The following is a 22889-nucleotide window of genomic DNA, read 5'->3' as shown; positions in this document are numbered from 1 at the left end:
TGGATTCTGCTGGCCTACAGATATATAATAGAGAACAACATTATAAATCCATGATAAAACCAAAGAGCATTAACTTCTCTGTATTATGAGCACTTATTAACCAAAGAACTTAACAAAATGCACCAGAGAAACACATTGACGAATTGATCAAACATATTTCCATCTTAAGAATAAGAGCTGAGGTTATTAACTGCTACTCCCAGGGTGAAGAAAGATTTTCGATGCAAGACCAATAAAAAAAAATAGGCTCTGCCTTTTGTCTTTTGTTGAGAAGAGGAAAACGAAGGAGGAGAAGAAGGAGGAGAAAGGGAGCTGAAGTTATTTAAGAAGTGGGTACAAGTTAAAAGTTTAAAAAAAAATGGGTATAGGTTAAATGGGGGCGACCAAATAGGATCAATACATAGCAATAACATTACTTATTACTATTATTTTGTTTTTCCCGTCTCTACCCCTAGTATTCATAACCAATGCAAAGCAAACGTGTTATAGCGGCGTGTGCTATACGCAGATACGTAACCACTCTTTCTCACAAGTGCCAACAGAATAGCCAACAGCCCACTCTGCCCCTGGACTTTTGCTCCGTGAGCAACTATGATGTTTACTCACTGAACAGAACATTACGCGACCTTGTCAAGTATGGGTCTTTAACCTCTGCACTCCACCTGTTTGAAGAAATGCCTAAACGTGATGTGGTTACATGGAATATTATGATTTCTGGATATAGTCATTATGGGTTTCCAAGAAAATCAGTGTACTTGTATAATAAAATGGTTTCTCAAGGTATCAGGGAGAACTCGTCCACTTTGTCCTTTATATTGAGCATATGTGCTAACGCAGGTTTATACAAAGAAGGGCTTGAGATTTTCAGTAGAGTAGTTGTATTGGGATTTAGTATGAACTTATATATTGCCAGTGCACTTGTTAATATGTATATACAAATGGGTCTTATAGATGTTGCTTTCAAAGTGTTTTATGACTTACCAAAACGAAACTTACCTGTATGGAACTTGGTTTTACGTGGAATTAGTGAAGCGGGTAAGCCCAGTGAGTTCTTAAGATTGTATGGTGATATGAAGTTGGAAAATGTGGAGCCTAATGGGCTTACAATTTTTTATTTGATTCGAGGTTGTTGTAAAGAGAGACTTCTTGACAAAGGCAGGGAGATACATTCCCTTGTGATTAAGACGGGGTGGTTAGAATCAAATATCTTTTTAGCTAATGCATTGGTGGATTTTTACTCTGCTTGTGGCATTTTGGTTGATACAAATAAAGCATTTCAGTGTATTCCACCTCAGGATGTTATTTCATGGAATTCAATGGTTTCTATTTATGCTGCCAAAGATTTGTTGCATGAAGCTGTTCAGGTCCTAGATGAGATGAGATCGTGGGACAAACACCCATCTGCTATGTCTTTCGTGGCATTGTTGAATTTATCAAGTCGCAAAAAGGAACTGCTCTTTGGAAAACAAGTGCACAGTTTTGTTATGAAATTGGGCTTTGATTATGGAAATGTACTCATTCAGTCGGCTTTGATTGATATGTATGGGAAAAATGATGACATAGAAAATTCAGTTTCTGTATTCCAGAGCAACCCTATAAGAAGCCTCGAATGTTGTAATTCAATGATGACATCTTTGCTGCATCTTGGTGTCCCCCAAGATGTGTTTGAGCTGTTCAGTTGGATGGTTTGTGAAAATATTACGTTTGATGAAGTGAGTCTGTCCTCAACAATAAAGGCATTATCATTCTATTCCTCTCCTAGCTTGGATAGCTGTGATTTGTTACATTGCTGTGCAATAAAATCAGGTTTTGATTTTGATATTATGGTATTATGTTCTCTGATTGATGCGTATTCAAGATCTGGACAGATTAGGTACTCTCAGAAGATTTTTGAAGCATTTCCTTCACCTAATATCATCGGTTTCACTTCAATAATTAATGCATATGCTCGGAAAGGAATGGGAAGTGAATGCCTTGGATTGTTTGAAGAAATGATCCAGAAGGGTCTAAAACCAGATGAAGTAACATTCTTATGTATACTGTTGGGCTGCAACCATTCAGGCCTAGTTGAAGAGGGGAAAAAGATTTTTGATTCAATGAGACTTCATGGGGTCTTTCCAGACAGGCGGCACTATTCATGTATGGTGGATCTTCTGGGCCGTGCAGGTCTAGTCATTGAGGCAGAAGAGTTGCTAAACCATGCATCATCGACAGGAGATTCTGTGATGTGGAGCTCACTTTTACGAAGTTGCAGTATTCATCAAAATGAGCATGTCGGAAGAAGAGCAGCTAAAAAGTTAATGGATCTTGAGCCAGAGGATCCTTCTGTTTGGTTACAGGCCTCAAATTTTTATTCTGAAATTGGGGAGTTCGAGACTGCAATATATATTCGAGAGGTTGCAGTTGCGAGTAAGATGAGCAGAGATATTGGCTATAGTTTAATTCGGCTCCATGAGTGCCATTAAATACACTTGAATAGAAAGTGTATAAAAAGGACATATGGATGGCTAACTGGCTGTTTGATCTGCAGTACACTCTGGATAAGCTTTTTCTTAAAAAATGTATATCTACCAGAATGGACACTTCCTCTGCCTCTATACTTTTGAAGCAAGGAGGCCGTGCTGCTTGTTAACCAACTCCACTACCAAATACAAGTTGAAGAAGAATTTTATGTCTTATTTGGTCTCTCCAATTACTAGACAACCTCTGTCTAGTGCTTCTTTTTGCTTTTCCAGATTTTCACATTTGATGATGAGATAAATCTACTGCATAGATAATTTGACTGCCTAAAAGAGGGAGTTTTGAAGGTCGGTCCTGCAACATGTATTGCTGTATGGGTGAGAAAGAATCTAGAGGAGCACTTTTATTGATGAATAATATATTGAACCATGGCTGAGGAGTAAAGCAAAGATCTCTAAAAGGATATTCTTACACTTGAAGTGTGGGCATGTAGAAAATGCAACACCTTTATCTACTTTCAAGCCAAGCGATATAACCCCCCACTAAATCCTCTATTTTCAGCACTAATACATACATATAAATTAATACTCTATGATCTCCCTTGATTTATGTGAATCTAGAAATACAGAAGAAATCATGGCTAAGATACTCTTCTTGTTTTTTGTTTTGCTAATGGTGGCTCATGGAATTGCAATAATCAATTTGTCAGATGAAGTCATCCTGTCAGAGCTTGAGGATTTGGATGCAGAAGAAGGTGATGAAGCAGAGTCTTTTGACCTCCCCAAATGGGAAACTCATCGTGGAAACAAGATTCTTGTAAATGTGGATAGCTTTGGAGCTGTTGGCGATGGGGCTTCAGATGACACCAAGGTAATATGTTCTAATGTTTTATAAAAACTGAAATGTTCACCACAACTATATGCAGATCTACTTCTATGTGTTTTGGTTTTAGATTTTAGTCAAATAATGGATTAGAAAAGTGTTAGACAAGTTGAAATATGATCATACTGTATTTACTTTATTCATAATCAAGGTTGTCTTTCATACTGATTGTTTTCAGGTTTCTAGTCTTTACTGTTTAATACTCTTCTAGGGGGAAGGGCAACATAGACGAACAATGGAATCTTTCTTGTGTTGTCGATTATTAATGCTGCATCCATGCAACTTGCACGTTACCTTCTTCCACTTTGTCATATGTACTATCTCAGGCTTTTGTTGATGCATGGAAACAAGCTTGTTCAACACCAAAATCAGTCCTCTTGGTCCCTGCAGGACGCTTTTATCTAGTAAATGCAACAAGGTTCCGAGGGCCTTGTGCAGGCAGATTGAGAGTTCAGGTTACATTAAATGCATTCTATTTCATGTGTTGTTTCAATTTATATCCTCCATTTTGCTAACATTACCCTAGAAGAAACTTATGCATATAATACTTGGTTGAAATCATTACTTTTTCGACTTCATCATAAAAAAGAAATCATTACTTTTTCGTGTATAGCATCTATTTAGCAAGCTCAACGTGCCTTATAATGGTCATAAATTTGAAACGTGATTAAAAAACAGATTGAAGGAACTATAATAGCACCGGACGAGCCTAAAAACTGGGACCCAAAGAATCCACGAATTTGGCTTGGCTTCTTTAACTTGGCTGGAGCTCTGTTCCAAGGAGGAGGAGTTATTGATGGATCAGGCAGCAAATGGTGGGCAGCTTCATGCAAGAAGAACAAGACTAATGTAACTGACACACATGCACTACTTATATGTTCTTTTCCGTTTTGACAAACACAGATGATAATCTTATTCTTTTTTGTTTTTTGTTTTTTGGGTTTTATCTCGATAACAGCCTTGCAAAGCAGCACCAACTGTAAGGAAGTGGAGAACCACAGGGATCTTACGTCTAACTCTTATCAGCATTGTGAAATCAACTTACACAAATTCTAATTGCAGGCATTAACTATATATGCAAGCTCAGGTATAAAGGTGAAGGGCCTAACAATCCAAAATGGCCAACAGATGAACTTTGCCATTTCTCGATCAAACTCTATACGAATAACTGGTGTTAAGGTTTCTGCTCCTGAAGACAGTCCTAATACTGATGGAATCCATATAACTGAATCAACAAATGTTGTACTCCAGAATTCCAGAATTGGAACAGGTTTCGACATCTCTCATATTATCTACATTCATAACTCCTTATTTGGCTGATTTTTGCCCTCAAGAACGAAGTTTGCAGTATTTTGTGTTCTCATCTATGGGATAAGATACAGAGTAAAGAGCAGTCCCTCTTTTGAATATAACATTTTGGTGCAATTGAATTGCTTTCTTAAATGTGTCTTTCATACAAGGTACTTCATATCTACCATAAATCTTGCCTTGAACTCTCTGCATCTGTCTCACTTTACTGTATGAAAAAGCCAGCTTGCAAACATGTATGAGCCTTCCTCTCATGCTCTGTGTTTTCTCAAACAAACTCGCACATGCACTGTTTTAATGAACATGGCTTTTTATATATCATGAATATACTTATGATACAAAGAATAAATACTGGTTACTTTCCTATCTTATTCAGGCGATGATTGTGTCTCAATTGTCAATGCTAGTTCAAATATCAAGATGAAGGGAATTTACTGTGGACCTGGCCACGGAATCAGGTAGCACATTTTGCCAGTTATCGATGCCCTGTTTTTAAAATTACCTTTAGAAGTTCTCAGAAGGGAGCTAGGAGTCGGTAAATAAACTCGAATTGTATGAAGGAATAAGCGAAAATATCATTCTCACCTTGTCTTCTAAACTGATTCTGTTGCATGAATGATGACTGGCAGCATTGGGAGCCTTGGTAAGGACAACTCTGTTGGTATAGTGACTCAGGTTGTACTTGATAATGCATTCCTCAGAGGTACCACAAATGGTCTGCGGATCAAGACATGGCAGGTATCTTTTAGTGTTGTGTAGCACTTGAATTCAACCCTTTAGATGGCATTACACACATGATCGTTTGAAAATTTAAGATTTTTAAGCTGACTTTACAACAGCTTTCCTTTTAATTAGCAAATAATTATACTCAGTGACCTTGTCATGCAAAAGATTGATTTATTTATACAAAATCCTGAGCCCCAATGAGGAAAGAGCTTGCCCAGTTCACATTGGCAATTATATTTTTTCTACTAATATAGAAATAATTTTTCTTTCCATCTTAGAATCAGAATGATAAAAATTTCTTGTTCTCTTAGGGTGGAGCAGGTTATGTCCGTGCAGTGCGCTTCCAAAATGTAAGGATGCAAGATGTTTCAAATCCTATCATCATTGACCAATTCTATTGCGACTCACCAAAGTCGTGCCAGAATCAGGTATTCTTCTCAATTGTCATGTTTTCAACTGATAATCTATGAGTTTTTAAAGGAAAAAACTAAGTTCTCTCCAATAGTTGGGAAAGTCAATGTAACAAAATGTCATTTGCTGTTGACATCATAGACATCTGCAGTTGGGATAAGTGAGATAGTTTACCGGAATGTTAGTGGTACTTCAAAGAGCCAAAAGGCAATCAAATTTGCATGTAGCGACAACGTGCCCTGCAGCCACATTGTTCTGAACAACATCAACTTAGAGACCAGAGATGGTACTGCTGAGGTCTACTGCAATTCTGCCACAGGGATTGGTTATGGTTATATTCATCCATCAGCGGAGTGCCTGAACTCCTCTGGCAAGAAAATTGAGAAAATGGAGGCCATGCTCCACGAATCAAAGGAAGAATACCTCGTTCATACTGAGCTATGAATTGACTTCCACATGCCATTTCTCCAACATGATGATTATTGAAGCAGATAATCTTATTATACATCCTGTAGTTTAGTGCTTACTTACTGATTTGAGTAATCTCAGATTCTGAGATTTCTAACTAGGTAAGGTAACAGCTAAATACTATTTTACAGGGATTCGTTTAAAGATATTTATAAAAATGATATATTGTATCCTTGAGTTTTCTTCCATGATACATTCAATGTAATACACAGATTTTATGTTTTGTGTGCAAATATAATGAGAAGGTTCAAGAAGGCCAGTTTCTCATTTCTTGTTCTTCAGAACCAGTGTTTTAAAAGGCGTGCGCGTAAGGCGAGGTGTTTTACATATGCCTCAGCGAGGCGTAAGCCCCGAGGCGCGGGGCGTAAGCCCCATAGGTATTTAATTTTTAATATTTTAAAAAATAATATAATTACATTAAATATTTATAAACAGGTAAAATTGCATTAAAAAATGAAGAAAACTATAAATATGTGACACACACACACACACATAGGTGTGTGCGCGCGTGTACGCTTCATTTCCACAAAAAACTAGTCAAAATAATCTATTATACGCTACTTAGAAGCTCAAGTAACTTGAGTCGGAAAGAACAAAGTTTTCTACATGAAGGATCAAAAAGGATGACTAACCTGCTATTTGAACTTTGAACTTGCTGCTATGAAGGAGAATGAAGTTCTCTGTATTTGTAAAAAAAAATTGAATATTCGTTGCTTTTGGGAGATATTAGCAGACTAGCGGACAAGATAAAGAATTGGGAAAGACCATGAATTGGGGCTTCAATCAATAAAAAAGGTTTTGACTTTTAAATTTAATACATTTCAGTTCCTTTTTAAAACTTTTGAGTAATTACCAAGTTGAATTTTAAGAATTTGGGTATTATATGAAGGACTTATTCAACAAATTTGTTTTAATTTGAAAATTTTTAGGGGCTTTATCCTCAAACGCCCGGGCGCCCCGAATCGCTGGGCGTACGCCTCTTGAGACTTTCGCCGCACACCATCGCCCCAAGGCGTTTTTGGTGCGCCTCGGCCCATGGCTCGCCCCGAAAACGCCTTTTAAAACACTGTTCAGAACTCCAACTCCACTCTAGTTAAACGCGAAGGGACCCACCATCCCACCACACTCCTTGGTGACCACACATTTTACAAAGCATTTTCTTCTTCTCTAAACCTTTAATGTACTCCTTTTCTCAGAATTAATAAACAACTCCGAATATTTTAATTTTCTTTATACATTTGGATTTTTCTCCAATTTCGTTTCTAACATTGATCATGCCCTCAACCCATGGTTCATGAGTATCATACATTCTGTTAGCAATTACAATCTACTCGAAACACTGGCCGGATACTATTTCATGTTTAACCAAAAAATAGTTTTTGTGGTCAAAGTGAATAAAAGAATAATTCGGGTTTTTAAAAATCAATTTTACTTCACTTTACCTAGTATAAAAGAATAAAAAATATTAGAAAGAGAGACTCACAGAATAAGGGAAAAGAAATCTTATGGATAGTCGTAGCCTCCTTCCAATAGGAAAGAACAGGATCTTCCAATAGTGGAGAATAGAAAGAATATTAACATGTTTACCTTGAAAATGGTAATTACAATTAGATTTGATTTTGTGGTTCTAAAAATACGTGATTTATTTTTATGCTAGTTGTTAGGCAATAGATGCTAAGTGTGAGCTAGAAAAGTAAAATAAGAGCTTGAGGATAGTATGCTATGCAAACCGAATGACCACGAATCGGGGTTTCAAGTTGGCCTACGCTGGGCCTCGAGGTCGAGCTAGAATGCTTGAGTGGGGCTGTCCAATGAAGGACTAACAGACCTAAGGGCCTTGATGATGGCTCTTGATGATCAATGATGAATAATAAATGAAGAACAATCAATGAAACACAATAAATCAGAGGAAAGACAATGGAGAATGTTTAAGTTAGAGAGTAGAGAATGTTCTTGTTCTTGTATTGAATATCATATCGTCTTACAAAATGACAAGGGTCCCCTTTATATAGGAGGGAGAATCCCAACATAGTACATATGCATTTATTACAAAGTTAAACAGCTGGTACAACTATTTAATGTCACGGTACAGACTTGTACTAGTCTTGTAGACCTGGTTAGCTTTAACCATGTGCCTTTTGAGAATTTTTCGCTTGTCTAAGATAGCCACCGATTTGCACTGCTCCGAAGTCGAGCATTGGGAACCCTCGGGTTCGAACCTCGAGCTATGCTTTGAGGCTTCTGAAGACGGGCTGTGAAATGCCATAATGATCACAAAATTGGGCTCTCTGATTTTAGCCGTACACATAACAATTGATAGTATTACTTCGTGAATTTCTTGATGCGAATGCAAGATATGGTAAGGGGACTTATATAAGGATACAATTTGTAACTGTATCGCCCTATTTACTTCCTGCCTATTACTAGCATTTATTACATTGATTACCCGTTACTAGGGGCGGCTCAAGCGCACGTGGGACCTAAGGCGAAAGTTTAATATGGGGCCTAAGTATTTATAGGAACTATCTATTCTTCTAGCTATTGGTGCCAAGATGGTTTTGAATAACCGAATGCATATTTTCTTGTTGACATATTTATATTTATATAAAAAAAACAATATGTACAGAGTAAAATTAATAAAATAATAAATAACAAATGAAAATAACACTAGAGAAGTTAGAATGATATTACCCAATGATTGACCGATTCAAGAAATTTGAAGACTTTGATTACAAAATATCTAGTTGTTGGCTTGTTGGAGTCTTGGAGAAAGAAAGAAATCTAATAGAAAGAACTAAGAAGATGAGCATGAATAAAGAGGAAGGAAGAAGATATGTCTTCTGGAATATGAAGAATGAAATGAAATTAAAACGTTGGGTTGGGATTACTTGGGAAGAAGAGTAAAAAGTAGAGCTGTCAAATCAAATCAAAGTGACAACTATTTTTCTACTATTTTAAGCTTTACTTTATTAATATATCTAAAAGTTTTTCTTTCTTTTTATATAAAAAGTACAAAAGTAATATATATATATATATATATATATATATATATATATATATATATATATATATATATATATTTTAAAAAAGAAAGAAAAACCTAAAAACCTATAAAATCTATATTATTCCTAAAAAATGGAGCCCCCAAAAATTGGGGGCCTAAGGCACTGCCTTATCCCATACACTGTTAGAGCCGGTCATGCTCGTTACATGGGTGATTTGTAACAGTTAAGGTAATAACAATCAATCGCGCATAATCAGGGATTATGCTGATTGTTTTCCATATTCGTGGCAATTAATGAACCTCCCATCTTCGTGGCTTTTAGTATCCTTAGTAATCTATTACGTACATGTTTCCTCTTTTCCAGCTAATAGACACGATTTTCTCGTAGGCGGTCCCGTGAGTATTACTTATGCCTTCTCCGTTCTTCATTCTCCTTTATTACTTTAATTTTTATGCCACCAGTCAGCATATCATTTGATCCAAGTGGTGAATTTATTTTCCACCAATACTTTTCATCTGAGAGTTAAATTTGCATGAAGTTTCCTAAATATTTTCTATAAAAGATGAAGTAATTGTTACGACTTGTAAAAGAGTAGAATACCTGACCATTAAAATGTGGTACAAAACTTGTTTTAAAAGACAAATAAACCATTCGTTCACCTAATGAGCATCAAAATGGCTACTTTTTTGGATTTATTCTTTCGGTAAGCTAAGACGTATCTCGAAGAAGACTCCAATACTCCAAATTAGTCCGAACAAGAAAAAAGACCGTAAAAAATAACACGGAACGTTGGTTATGATTATCATTCATGTGGCAAACAGGCGGCTTGACACAAGTTACTATGATTAAGTGACCGACCCTTCATGTTGCAGCAATCACATATTTGGTTTTTGGTACAATGTCCTTGTGGCCTTGTAGGCCAACAGACAAAAGACTGATGCACTTTATTTTTTTTTTTCTTGTGACGAGGTTGTTCGAAAAAATCTGCATATACCTCGATTAATTCATTCATCAACTTGTTATAATTCACAAGTGCAGACTCGAGTAAATCTAACCACAATGTTAAAGCACAGAGAATCACACTAAATGTTGTTCCTTATTACTGAGTTTCAAACTTGAGAACTTCATGTTGTCATTCAAATATCTTAGGGCGCAAGCACAACTCACTAGCATAACTTTGTCTTGTTGGCAAGTTATACAATGCCTAAAAAGTATCTAAAAGGGGACGAAAGAAAAAAAAAAGTAACTCTCAACCATATATATACACGCCCCCCCCACAAAGTTACTTGCATAGTTATTGTGTCAGTTTGTAGACACCAAAAAATCAAAGAGATTTAAACGAAATGTGATACTATACTTTTTGGTTGAGACAGCTTAACCGTTTTTATTCAGCCTGAACTGGTGGGAGGGTGGTTGAGATAGTATTTAATACTAAAAGGTAGTAGAACTCTAGTTCTACTAAATAAAGTACTCTTTTATTTCAACAAAAGAAAGTATTCTTTCTACAACATAAAAATAAAATACTTATTTTATTGAAATAAAAGACGGTGAAGATTTCTAACAACGTTGTTGTCAAAATTATGCTCTCTACTATGAACCCTCAACCCTATGAATCCTCTTCTTCAATACCCCTAAACCACCTGACATTAACCTCCAATCTACAATACACCAGGATGGTGGAGAAGCTAAAACGTCATATAAAGACATAGTCACATCTTCAGACAGTATGTATTTCACCCCAAATGAGAACCAATCCAACATAGAGCTGTCAGAAGCTTTTTCAGAAGAAGGAGAAGCTATGGCAAGTTTAATACACTCCCCCACTCGAGGCATTAAATTGATCATTCTTACGGAGGAGGATAAACAAAGAATTTATGAACCATGGAATGTTCATGTCATGCCCCGAACCTGGGGGGCGAGACTGGCACCCAGTGCCTCACCTATCCTTGAGTACCAACTTGCAACTAAGGGACTCTGAACATACGATGTCATACTTTGGCCATGAGCCACATTGCAAAATAACTGCGAATGTGATTAAATGTCAATATATAACTGGGCCGACAAGGCCGTCATAACTATTACAACTTACAAACCAACCAAATATACATACAAGGCCCGCAATCCCAACATATTACACTAACTGACAGGATATGTCTACAAGCCTGTACTGATAGATATACTATGATCGGAACAGCCCCCTGACCTGCTCATAACATATATATATATATATATATATATATATATATATATATACAAGATGTACATAAGGCTCTATACTCGGAAACTCATAAAGGCATGGAGCTTACCGATCAAGCTGAACTTGGCAACACTTATTGAGGAGGCCTACCCATCTGTCTGCCTGACCTGCACGCATGAAATGCAGCGCCCCCAGAAAAAGGGACGTCAGTACGAAATAATGTACCGAGTATGTACGACAATATACTGAAAGCTAAAACTGAACTGATAATATAATAACTGCAAGTAGCTGGAAGTCAAAGATAATCTGAAGATATGTTTACCTGCTGAGACTGACTCAACTCTCTCAATATAGTAATTAAAGTAGTTGTCCGACCCTATAAGGCTCGGTATACATATAACTGCTCTGCCGTAGTAGGCTCACTTATAGGCGCTCAGACATACTAGGCTCTGTATCTCGACCAAATGGGCTCGCTCATAGTAGAATCGGTATATAACTTACCATCTGATCAGAGGTTGCCCAATAGGGGTCTGCCCATCGATTATAGCTCGATGATAATGAAAATACTTTTAATACTGTATATATATAAATTCTTTGCTCTATTGACTGGAAGAAGAAAATATTCAATTGAATATGAAGTCCCAATAAGGAGAATATTGTAACTCACAAAACTAGGAAAATATCCGTAATTTGTAAGACTAGCCAAATATACATAAATTCCGGGATATGAATTTTTTTATGGCTCATTAACAAAATCGTGTAATGACAAGATCATGCAAAATGAAATAAGGGCTTAGCCTTAACATACCTGGAGTAGGAAAAAATCCGTATGATATCCTTGAAAAAAGTTACACCGTACTCCCTTAGAACCGCAAGATTTTACGTTGCTAATGTTTTTAAAATCTTCGTTACTTCATGATATAAATCTGATTTTTGGAGTGTCTAATATTTCTTCCTAAGTTAATGCCTTCCTAAGATATTTTAGAATGAATCATGTTTTGGTCTTGTATTGAAACTTTGGAATGAATTTGCAAGGTTTTGCTCTAAATGTTTCAAGGTGGAGGTGTCTTGCTACTAGTTTATGAAGATGACACCTAATATAATGTAAGGATGAGTCACTTACATTATTAGTAGCTTGCTGCCACTTGGGGTGGGGTGAAATTTTTATTTAATCTTTATCACTTATTAGGTAATGTCCCATTACCCGGTAATTAACTAATTACCCAAAAAATTGAGAATTATTCCCTCTTACTTAAAATGTTACTCGCTTTTCACATACCTTATACACCTTTCTAGCATGGGCAAGTAGTACCTTGCATGTCACTAGTCCATAAATATCGGGTATTTTAGCTCGGGCCGTATTTTACCCCAATATGCCAAAGTTGGACGAACAATTTATTTTCTTTGACTTGCTTTCCCTTTCACCCTTACAAATTTATTCATCACTTGTGAAATAACATAATCTTTATAATCTCCAAATAATCTTTTACTTGGACTGATGTCAATTACCTTACGACAAATCCAACGTATAATACTACAGGGTGCAACATCGTCGTAACTTAATACTGCAAAGCATAACATCAATGTAATGTAATACTGCTGGGTGCAACACTGTCGTAACTTAATATTGCAAGCGTAACATCACCGCAATGTAATACTGCTGGGTGCAACACTATCGTAACTTAATACTGCGAAGCGTAACATCACTGTAGTGTAATATTGCAGGACGTAATATCATCGTAATATACTACTGCAGAGGGTAACATCATCGTAATATATTACTGCAGAGCATAACATCGACGTAATACTGCGGGGCGTAACATTATTCCCCCCTTCGGAACATTCGTCCTCGAATGTTGACTGATGCACTTATCATTTTCAAAACTTATATCTTCTAAATACTTTAGAACTTCCCTTGCCATCTAGACGACTGTTCTGTGAATGAGTCCAAAGTCCAGGGCATTCCCCCCTTAAGCCTCCTTCTCATACCACAACTTGTAGTCGGAATCCTTCCAATCTCGTAACTGTTACTACCTTTCATCAAGCAGCCTGTACAATTTTGACCTTGTAAGTGTGCCAAATCTCTAGGATTCATATGTAGAGCTTGATAAGATGTCCCTTTGGGCGTATATGAGTATACTGAAGTTCTTCGCTCGGTACTTTGTTGAATTCACGAATATTGCTATATCTTATCGCATAGGTCCGTTTAGCCATCCGTATGAATTTACTGCCATAACTCTTACTTTAATTTATTGTTGCTGAGGTCTACTACCAAATAGCTTACTCTCGTTGCTTATTCCATATGTATAAATTTAAGTCCTTTCTCATTACTGCTTATCTTTAGAATGACGGCCCAATCTCATCTCATACTTTGTGACTTTTGTCCATCTATTGTTGATTCACCTCAATATTGATCTACAATATACCACTGATAACTTGAAACTTCTTACGTAATACTTTGCTCCTAGGGTCTACGTTACCCCAAGGTATATTCGAAGTAATTCCCATAATCGTATTTCATAGTGTCTCAATGTGATTCACCTTATGGGGGTATTCTAATTTCGTGCCGCCAGCGACATCTTTTCTCCTTCTCTTTTTTTTTAAAAAAAATCATTATTCAAATGAAGGCACAAACGCCATCCTGTATCTGTCACAATTATACCCTCATTTTATTACCAGGTCAGCATTTTATTCCTTCTAAATGCTATTAATCTTAGACTCCTTTGAGTTAATTAAAGCTATAGTGAGCTTTGTATAACATAGAGAAACTGTCTTCTTTTCTTGTTTTCATGGGCTTAATCCTAAAGACTTATCCATTCTCGTCACCTTTTCACTTGTCTTTCCTCATCCTTACTCATGCTTCCTTAAAAGTTTATCGCTCTAACATACTTTATCTTACGACCTATACATATCCATTTATAAACTTTCCTTTAACTTGCTTGCACCATAGATTTTCTTATGTTATTTTGGAACGTTAAGCGAGACATCACATCGTCTCCAACTTTTCTCTATTCTCTTAACTAGATCTCTCAGTACTTAGAAACCATAGGCTGGAAGACATGCCACCGACGATGCCACTATCATTCCCATGCTTATAGCCTTCTATCAGAAGTATGGACTATTCACGATTTTCTGCCTTTGAGTATCTCATACGTTGTTCACCTTTACCTTACTTATCTTAAAATCTCGCATCGTATATTCTGTCTCTTTTGTGACCTCCCTTCCACATAGGTGTAATTCACGTCCATAACTTGAATCTCTATTATAATACTCGCACCTCTGGTACATACACAATCCAGTGAGAGCTTCGTACTAACTTCTTATGAGGCTGATACTTCTTCTGACTGGCTTCCTTGTAGAGCCATTATAGATTATGGTTGTCGTGTTATTTCTCTTGAACATATGATATTAAGAGTGATTTTGTCATGTTCTCAAGCACAACTTCTATAATTTTTCTAGGTCCAATAATTAGATTCTTGATTTACTTGGGTGATGTAATTCTTTAGTTTCCTTTTCCTTCTGATCAGCCCTTATGTAGGCTTAAGCTATCTTCCGATATGTGGCTCATGGTATCAGTTATTATCTTAGCCTTTCATGGTCGTTATGGAATATCCATGATACAATCTTCTAACAATTCAATCCTTTGTCTATGCCTTGGGCTCAGTTCTTTCTTTTAACTTATATCAGAGTCTTCTATGGCAGTATGATTATCAACAAATATGCTGCCTGGATAATGCTCCAAAATCTTGAGTGTATCCATAACGTACTAACTCTGGATCATTGATCGAATAATTCCTTTCATTCCATCTCAACTTTCTTTAAACATGTGCAATTACTTTTCCTGGTCTTTCTGCCCCTTGTTGCGTCCATACTTAGCTCATCTTAGTGCCCACACTTTTCAGAGTTTTCATACAACTCATATGATCTCGAATATTACTTTTAATTATTACTTCCCATTCATTAGCCACGGTAGGTGCCACTTTCCTTTAGAATGCTTACAATGTTGTTGTGAGATTGTTGTTACACGACCATTTCCTCTTTAGGTCGTTGTGCTTAGGTTGAAGCCTTCTTTCTTATCTCCTCAGCTAGTCTTTTGTTATAGTACTTAGGGGGAACCCTTGACTCTCGTAAAGCAGTGAGCTTATTACGGAATTTTTTGATGTCCTTACTTTCCTATAATCATCCATAGTTGCTTACTTCCATGCCCTTGTGCTTGTATAGTTCCTTCTGAACTGATCTTTTGACTGCCTTCCCGGTGGCACTTTCTTTTATCCCCATAACACTCATATGGTATCTTTAACTACACCGACTCTTGTTTGAATATATCTCAAGTATTATAATGATATTCTTCGAGGTTGAACTCTCCATGTTGGGTTCTACTATGTTTATCTCACATGATCTGATGACTCGTCTGTAACCTCCTGTTTAGCCATAACTGGGATCTTCCTGACCAATTACTAACTACTCGTTGGCCCATTCTCATATCAGTATTCCACGTAATCTTTCTTGGGTTATTTCCTTTGTCTTAACTTACGTCTCATACTGACTCCTTATTTATTAATAACAGCTCGGGCAGGAACCTTTACTTCCTCTTCTTGACATCGTGCTTGCACAATATTCTTGAATCGTAGCATTTCTATAAGATTTGGATAAGTGCAATCTCATTCCTCTTTCATTTATCGCATTCTTCCTTTACCATTCCATAGTCACTAGAACCCCTTTATTTTGACTTAATGCCACATCACTCCATATTCCTCCCTTTAGGGGTGTACTAAGAGAGGAAGCCACGAGGATCTACCTATAGATGTTTTACCTCTTCATCTTTGGCATCGTTTCTCAACATCAATGATCCTTACTCGCCTTGCGGCAATCCTTCTGTACCAAGGATGACAAATCCCCTTACTCGCAAGGGTGACACTTAATGTAACTGGTCCCTTAAGCTTAACTTTGCTAACATTTCTTGCTTTAGGGAAGCGTCTTCCTGAATGACCATTCTCTGAATTTCTCATGAATCTTCTTTTGTTGTCTGTCTTATTATTGCCGGAATGCAATCTGAAATTCTCATGATGCTGACTATTACCAAATCACTCAATCCCTAATTCGTATTTAGTTTACTTTTTCTCTTGGTAATCGCGCTAGAGTTGCAAACTTATTTCCCGAATGAGGACATGACTGTATGGCCTATACTCTTTTTTTGTTCTAAGGCCGGTCACCCCTCGTCTCTTCCTTAACTTGACTATAGATTTTGTAATATTGTCATCTTTTGATCTACCGTTGTCATCCATGTACCACATCTTACTCATAATGCTTCGTTAACTCTTTTCTTATTTCCCGCTAATATTTATGCCTATCACTTTATTCTGAAAACTCGAACAAGACATTCTTTTGCTTTTAGCTTCCCTTTACTCCATCTAGTGGCTCTTCAAATTGCTTAACGTTATTGCTTTACTAGGGACGCGAGCCACACTAAGGTAATATGTATCCCTTCAAGTATTATAGTGCATGTCTTTGTAGTACTCATATCTGGCTGCACTATTTTAAAGTGTACCATCTGGGTGTCTCACAAGGAGATCTATTAGCACATTTGCAATATCCTTCAGAAATGTCAACTGACACAAACAATTCATCCATCATATCTTCTTATATTACTTCTATTAACCCCCATAGGGCATATCTGGAATGGGTGCGACCAATTGTATATACCTCTATTACTATTGAATATAACTCAAAAAGCTTATATTCCTCTGCCTGAATTATAAACACTATTAACCTTTGTTAACTGGGCACCTCGTACCCTTCTTTATCTTGCTTATTTTGCTTGTTGAAACTTGTATTTATCTTCTTAATCTCTCATTGTATTTCACCATAAAGATGGATAGGCATTCTTTCCTTAAGGCTTCTTATCAAGAGGCTTACACCTTTCAGTATGCACATGATCCGCCGAAGACCTCACATTTACTTATCATAAACATGATACAAAGTCGATCATCTTTCTGAATGTAGGCATCGTCTTATTACGAATAAAAATAGAAGTTCGGGACTTGAATTCTTATAAGTGAGCTCTACCACACAATCTAGAGTAAGAAGAAAGAGTGACAGTCTTAAATGCTGTGTAGCCTCCTACTTATAAGTGTCGTGCACGACACACTCATAAACAAGACTCTACTAGACACGGCTTGTAGACTCCCTAGGACAGAACTGCTATGATACCACTTTTGTCATGCCCCGAACCTAGGGGGCGAGATTGGCACCTAGTGCCTCACCTATCCTTGCGTACCAACTTGCAACTAAGGGACTCTAAACATACGATGTCATACTTTGGCCATGGGCCACATTGCAAGATAACTGCGAATGCTGACTAAATGTCAATATATAATGTCACGACCCAAACTGAAGGGCCATGACTAGCACCCGACCACACTTGCCGAGCACCAACGAACATTTCATCTAACCTTCATTATTATCTTTTAAGGCTGACGAGATCAATATAAATGGTAGACCTAGATCATGGACAACCAGCAATAAAATATGACGGCATGAACATACATAGCAGGGGATGACCAGACAATCAAGAAACTACGTATAAGGTATGAGCTACCTCGCTACTATGAAAGACTATACAACAAAAACTAGCCGACAAGGCATACCAAACTATACATGAGTCGACACCTGTCTATGAGCCTCTAAAGGAACATAAGTGCTGCAACATAGCCGGAACAGGGCCCCGACATACCCATAATGTCTATAACAAAAATGCATACCAAGACCAAGGCAAGTCCGGAGAAGGGATCTCGCCAATCACCGCTGAACTGGACAGCCTACTGTGGTGGGGGAGCTGCACCTGCCTGTCTATCAGGACCTGCATCACGACATGCAGCGTCCACAAATAAAAGGACGTCAGTACGAATAAAGTACTGAGTATGTAAGGCAGGGAACCATAAATACGATCAGTAATGTAAGCAAGGATAGAGAATATACAACATGTAACATCTTAGTACCTCTGAGGGCTACTTACATGAAATGCATGATACATATGTATAAATACATAAACCTTTAAAGCATTCGCCTCTGTGGGCATCATCATCATCATATCGTACCCGGCCATAATAGGCTCGGTAGAATCGTACCCGGCCACGTGGAGCTCGGTAAAACCCAACTGATCAGTGGTTGCACAATAGGTGCCGTACCCGGCCAACTATAGCGTGGCTCGGTAGAGTAAAATAGATACATATATATAATGCATGCTCGACTCATGGAATCACATTCTAAACCTTTCGGAGTGACGTAAGGTCGGTATCCTCTGTACACGTTATTAGGACTAACTCTTCACTATGAACCTTATAAGATTTAGGAAGTACGAACAACATTGATAACATAAGAATAAGAGAAGCAACATTAACATCAATCGTTCCATAAGAGGGAAAACAATGTAAGTACTGCTAGCTTCTAAGAGTAGAGTATCTTGGAAGCTCGTTCATTACATTATGTACAATCGGAGTCGTGCAAAAGAAGGAAAGGGATAGCCTCACATACCTTGTATATACTGCCCCAATCTCAAGCTATGCAATTGTCAAAACTCCTTAGTCTACAATAAGAGAAACGATACTATCGTTATCATTTAAGCGTCATAACTATTATGTATCGACCACAACCTATTTTACGATGAAACGGACAGCACCTCCCCTATATATATGACCTCACACCATTCAAAACAGTCACCAAACAGCCCAAACAACATCAATAATAAACATATTGAGCCTCCCAAAATAGTCCACACACAGCCTAATCACTCCATACATACGATGACCACCGTAGTCGTGTCAAACAACCTGGAAATGTTATGAATAACTATCAGCCCATAACCCTACATATATATGGTGTTTCTCCACACCCTTCCTCCTCCAAAATTCCACAAGATAGTAGCAAAATACGCAGCCCAACAACAACGCAAAACAGTCCACAAAATAATAACATTACTACCAAGCCTTTCGATATATATTTCACAAGTTCTAGCTTCAATGTCTTAGCCGCAACTTGGATAATCTTAAATACATATAGAGTAAGAGGTTCTTTACCTTTATACAGAAAGAATAACTCCAATTTGACCTTAAATTTCCATGAAATATCCCTCCAATGCTGCCACAACAACAAAAAAGCGAAACTAGCGATCAATTAGTGTTTTTCGGCACTAGAATCACTTTAGAAGGCTTGAAATCACCTAGGATTGATATTAAGAACATGAGGGAGTATTTACAGAACATAAACCCTTTAAAACAACCTCCCACACGAGCTGGAACGACACAAAAATGAGCAACAACAAGAAGAACAAGAGACTTACTAGCGCCACGGAATTCCCGACACTTGATTTGTGTTGTTTGCCCTTTTTTTGGGTCTTGAATCTTGAGAGAACCTTGAGAGGATGTTCCTAGGGTTCTAAGGTCTGAAAATAGTGAAAAGAAATGACTTAAAACGGGTTGGAGTCATCCTATATAGGTCCAAATATCTTAAACCGACTTAGTGGGCCCCATAGAGAGGTGCTTGGCGCAGTCTCGCGAAATCGCGAATATCTCTCTACTCCGAGATCGTATCGATGAACGGTTTAATGCGTTGGAAACTAGACTCCTAGATCTTTAATGTTGTCGGTAGATCACCCCATAATTCCTTGTAAATTATGAGAAAAGATTAGAAACATTTGACCTAATGTTTAAGTAAAATTATGAACCTAAGTTGCGACAACTTTTGTCGACTTTTGTTTCATAACTCGTTTGACTTCAAGACTTATGATACAGATATTATATGATTAAAATAGCTTAATAAATGACCTCTTGAGTGTATTAAGCACCGCTAGATTACCTGAAAATACGAGTTACAACATCCTTGATTCGTTTAACTTCTAATACTTGTTAATCACCCTTATACACTCTTGTATCACTTAAGACCAATAGGATTGACATCTTATCATCTCAAAGATAATTCCTTCTTGGATTTATGTTAACTAATATATGGCATGAAATAACACATGTGGATATGGGTTGTAACACCCTCCCCCCTTAGGAACATTCGTCCTCGAATGTAAGGGTTTATGGGGAGTTTAAATCATCGTGGATTCCAATGGAAATTTCCGATCAATTTTCCCCTATAAAATGGTCACTAGCAAAACTTGCAAGTAATTAAGCCCAACATATGGCTTCACAAGGCTACACAAAGCATTATGCATATTTACATTATCTACATATCACCATTTTGTATTAAGGAGGAGTATTCTCAAATTATTGCTTACCTCATAGAGCCGTTTCTTCTTCCAATGTATCCTGTCTTCCACCAGCATCCTTGTTATCTTCATTCTGGAATAAGTAAGGGTATTTAGACTTCATCTCCTCTTCTGCTTCCCATGTCATTTCTTCCATATTTTTGTTCCTCCATAATACTTTGACGGAAGCTACATCTTTTGTTCTCAGCATGGACAACCAGCAATAAAATATGACGGCATGAACATACATAGCAGGGGATGACCAGACAATCAAGAAACTACGTATAAGGTATGAGCTACCTCGCTACTATGAAAGACTATACAACAAAAACTAGCCGACAAGGCATACCAAACTATACATGAGACGACACCTGTCTATGAGCCTCTAACAGAACATAAGTGTTGCAACATAGCCGGAACAGGGCCCCGACATACCCATAATGTCTATAACAAAAATTGCATACCAAGACCAAGGCAAGTCCGGAGAAGGGATCTCGCCAATCACCGCTGAACTGGACAGTCTACTGTGGTGGGGGAGCTGCACCTACCTGTCTATCAGGACCTGCAGCACGACATGCAGCGTCCACAAATAAAAGGACGTCAGTACGAATAAAGTACTGAGTATGTAAGGCAAGGAACCATAAATACGATCAGTAATGTAAGCAAGGATAGAGAATATACAACCTGTAACATCTTAGTACCTCTGAGGGCTACTTACATGAAATGCATGATACATATGTATAAATACATAAACCTTTAAAGCATTCGCCTCTGTGGGCATCATCATCATCATATCGTACCCGGCCATAATAGGCTCGGTAGAATCGTACCCGGCCACGTGGAGCTCGGTAAAACCCAACTGATCAGTGGTTGCACAATAGGTGCCGTACCCGGCCAACTATAACGTGGCTCGGTAGAGTAAAATAGATACATATATATAATGCATGCTCGACTCATGGAATCACATTCTAAACCTTTCGGAGTGACGTAAGGTCGGTATCCTCTGTACACGTTATTAAGACTAACTCTTCACTATGAACCTTATAAGATTTAGGAAGTACGAACAACATTGATAACATAAGAATAAGAGAAGCAACATTAACATCAATCGTTCCATAAGAGGGAAAACAATGTAAGTACTGCTAGCTTCTAAGAGTAGAGTATCTTGGAAGCTCGTTCATTACATTATGTACAATCGGAGTCGTGCAAAAGAAGGAAAGGGATAGCCTCACATACCTTGTATATACTGCCCCAATCTCAAGCTATGCAATTGTCAAAACTCCTTAGTCTACAATAAGAGAAACGATACTATCGTTATCATTTAAGCGTCATAACTATTATGTATCGACCACAACCTATTTTACGATGAAACGGACAGCACCTCCCCTATATATATGACCTCACACCATTCAAAACAGTCACCAAACAGCCCAAACAACATCAATAATAAACATATTGAGCCTCCCAAAATAGTCCACACACAGCCTAATCACTCCATACATACGATGACCACCGTAGTCGTGTCAAACAACCTGGAAATGTTATGAATAACTATCAGCCCATAACCCTACATATATATGGTGTTTCTCCACACCCTTCCTCCTCCAAAACTCCACAAGATAGTAGCAAAATACGCAGCCCAACAACAACGCAAAACAGTCCACAAAATAATAACATTACTACCAAGCCTTTCGATATATATTTCACAAGTTCTAGCTTCAATGTCTTAGCCGCAACTTGGATAATCTTAAATACATATAGAGTAAGAGGTTCTTTACCTTTATACAGAAAGAATAACTCCAATTTGACCTTAAATTTCCATGAAATATCCCTCCAATGCTGCCACAACAACAAAAAAGCGAAACTAGCGATCAATTAATGTTTTTCGGCACTAGAATCACTTTAGAAGGCTTGAAATCACCTAGGATTGATATTAAGAACATGAGGGAGTATTTACAGAACATAAACCCTTTAAAACAACCTCCCACACGAGCTGGAACGACACAAAAATGAGCAACAACAAGAAGAACAAGAGACTTACTAGCGCCACGGAATTCCCGACACTTGATTTGTGTTGTTTGCCCTTTTTTTGGGTCTTGAATCTTGAGAGAACCTTGAGAGGATGTTCCTAGGGTTCTAAGGTCTGAAAATAGTGAAAAGAAATGACTTAAAACGGGTTGGA

The 22889-nt window shown here is 37.6% G+C and overlaps 1 protein-coding gene across 4 annotated transcripts; it reads left to right on the top strand.

The window, feature by feature from the left end:
• Positions 1–209: 209 nt before the first annotated feature.
• On the top strand, positions 210–6522 carry LOC104240114 (probable polygalacturonase At1g80170). 4 transcript variants are annotated; one of them, XM_070171978.1, is made up of 10 exons: positions 270–2837; positions 3170–3330; positions 3669–3797; positions 4021–4191; positions 4301–4321; positions 4405–4612; positions 5027–5108; positions 5280–5388; positions 5688–5804; positions 5929–6522. In XM_070171978.1, exons 1-10 carry the CDS (start codon positions 2822–2824, stop codon positions 6229–6231), a joined length of 1317 nt encoding a protein of 438 aa, XP_070028079.1. In that variant the 5' UTR covers positions 270–2821; the 3' UTR covers positions 6232–6522. The 4 variants fall into 4 exon arrangements, 3 of the variants coding, with proteins under 3 accessions (XP_070028079.1, XP_009793197.2, XP_070028078.1); XM_009794895.2 differs by lacking the exon at positions 270–2837 and having other exon boundaries at positions 2844–3330; XM_070171977.1 differs by lacking the exons at positions 270–2837; positions 4301–4321 and having other exon boundaries at positions 2844–3330.
• Positions 6523–22889: the final 16367 nt, after the last annotated feature.

This window comes from Nicotiana sylvestris, chromosome 4, assembly GCF_000393655.2.
Source record: "Nicotiana sylvestris chromosome 4, ASM39365v2, whole genome shotgun sequence".
In the NCBI taxonomy this organism is placed as follows: domain Eukaryota; kingdom Viridiplantae; phylum Streptophyta; class Magnoliopsida; order Solanales; family Solanaceae; genus Nicotiana; species Nicotiana sylvestris.
This window is presented reverse-complemented; position numbering and strand designations above follow the sequence as displayed.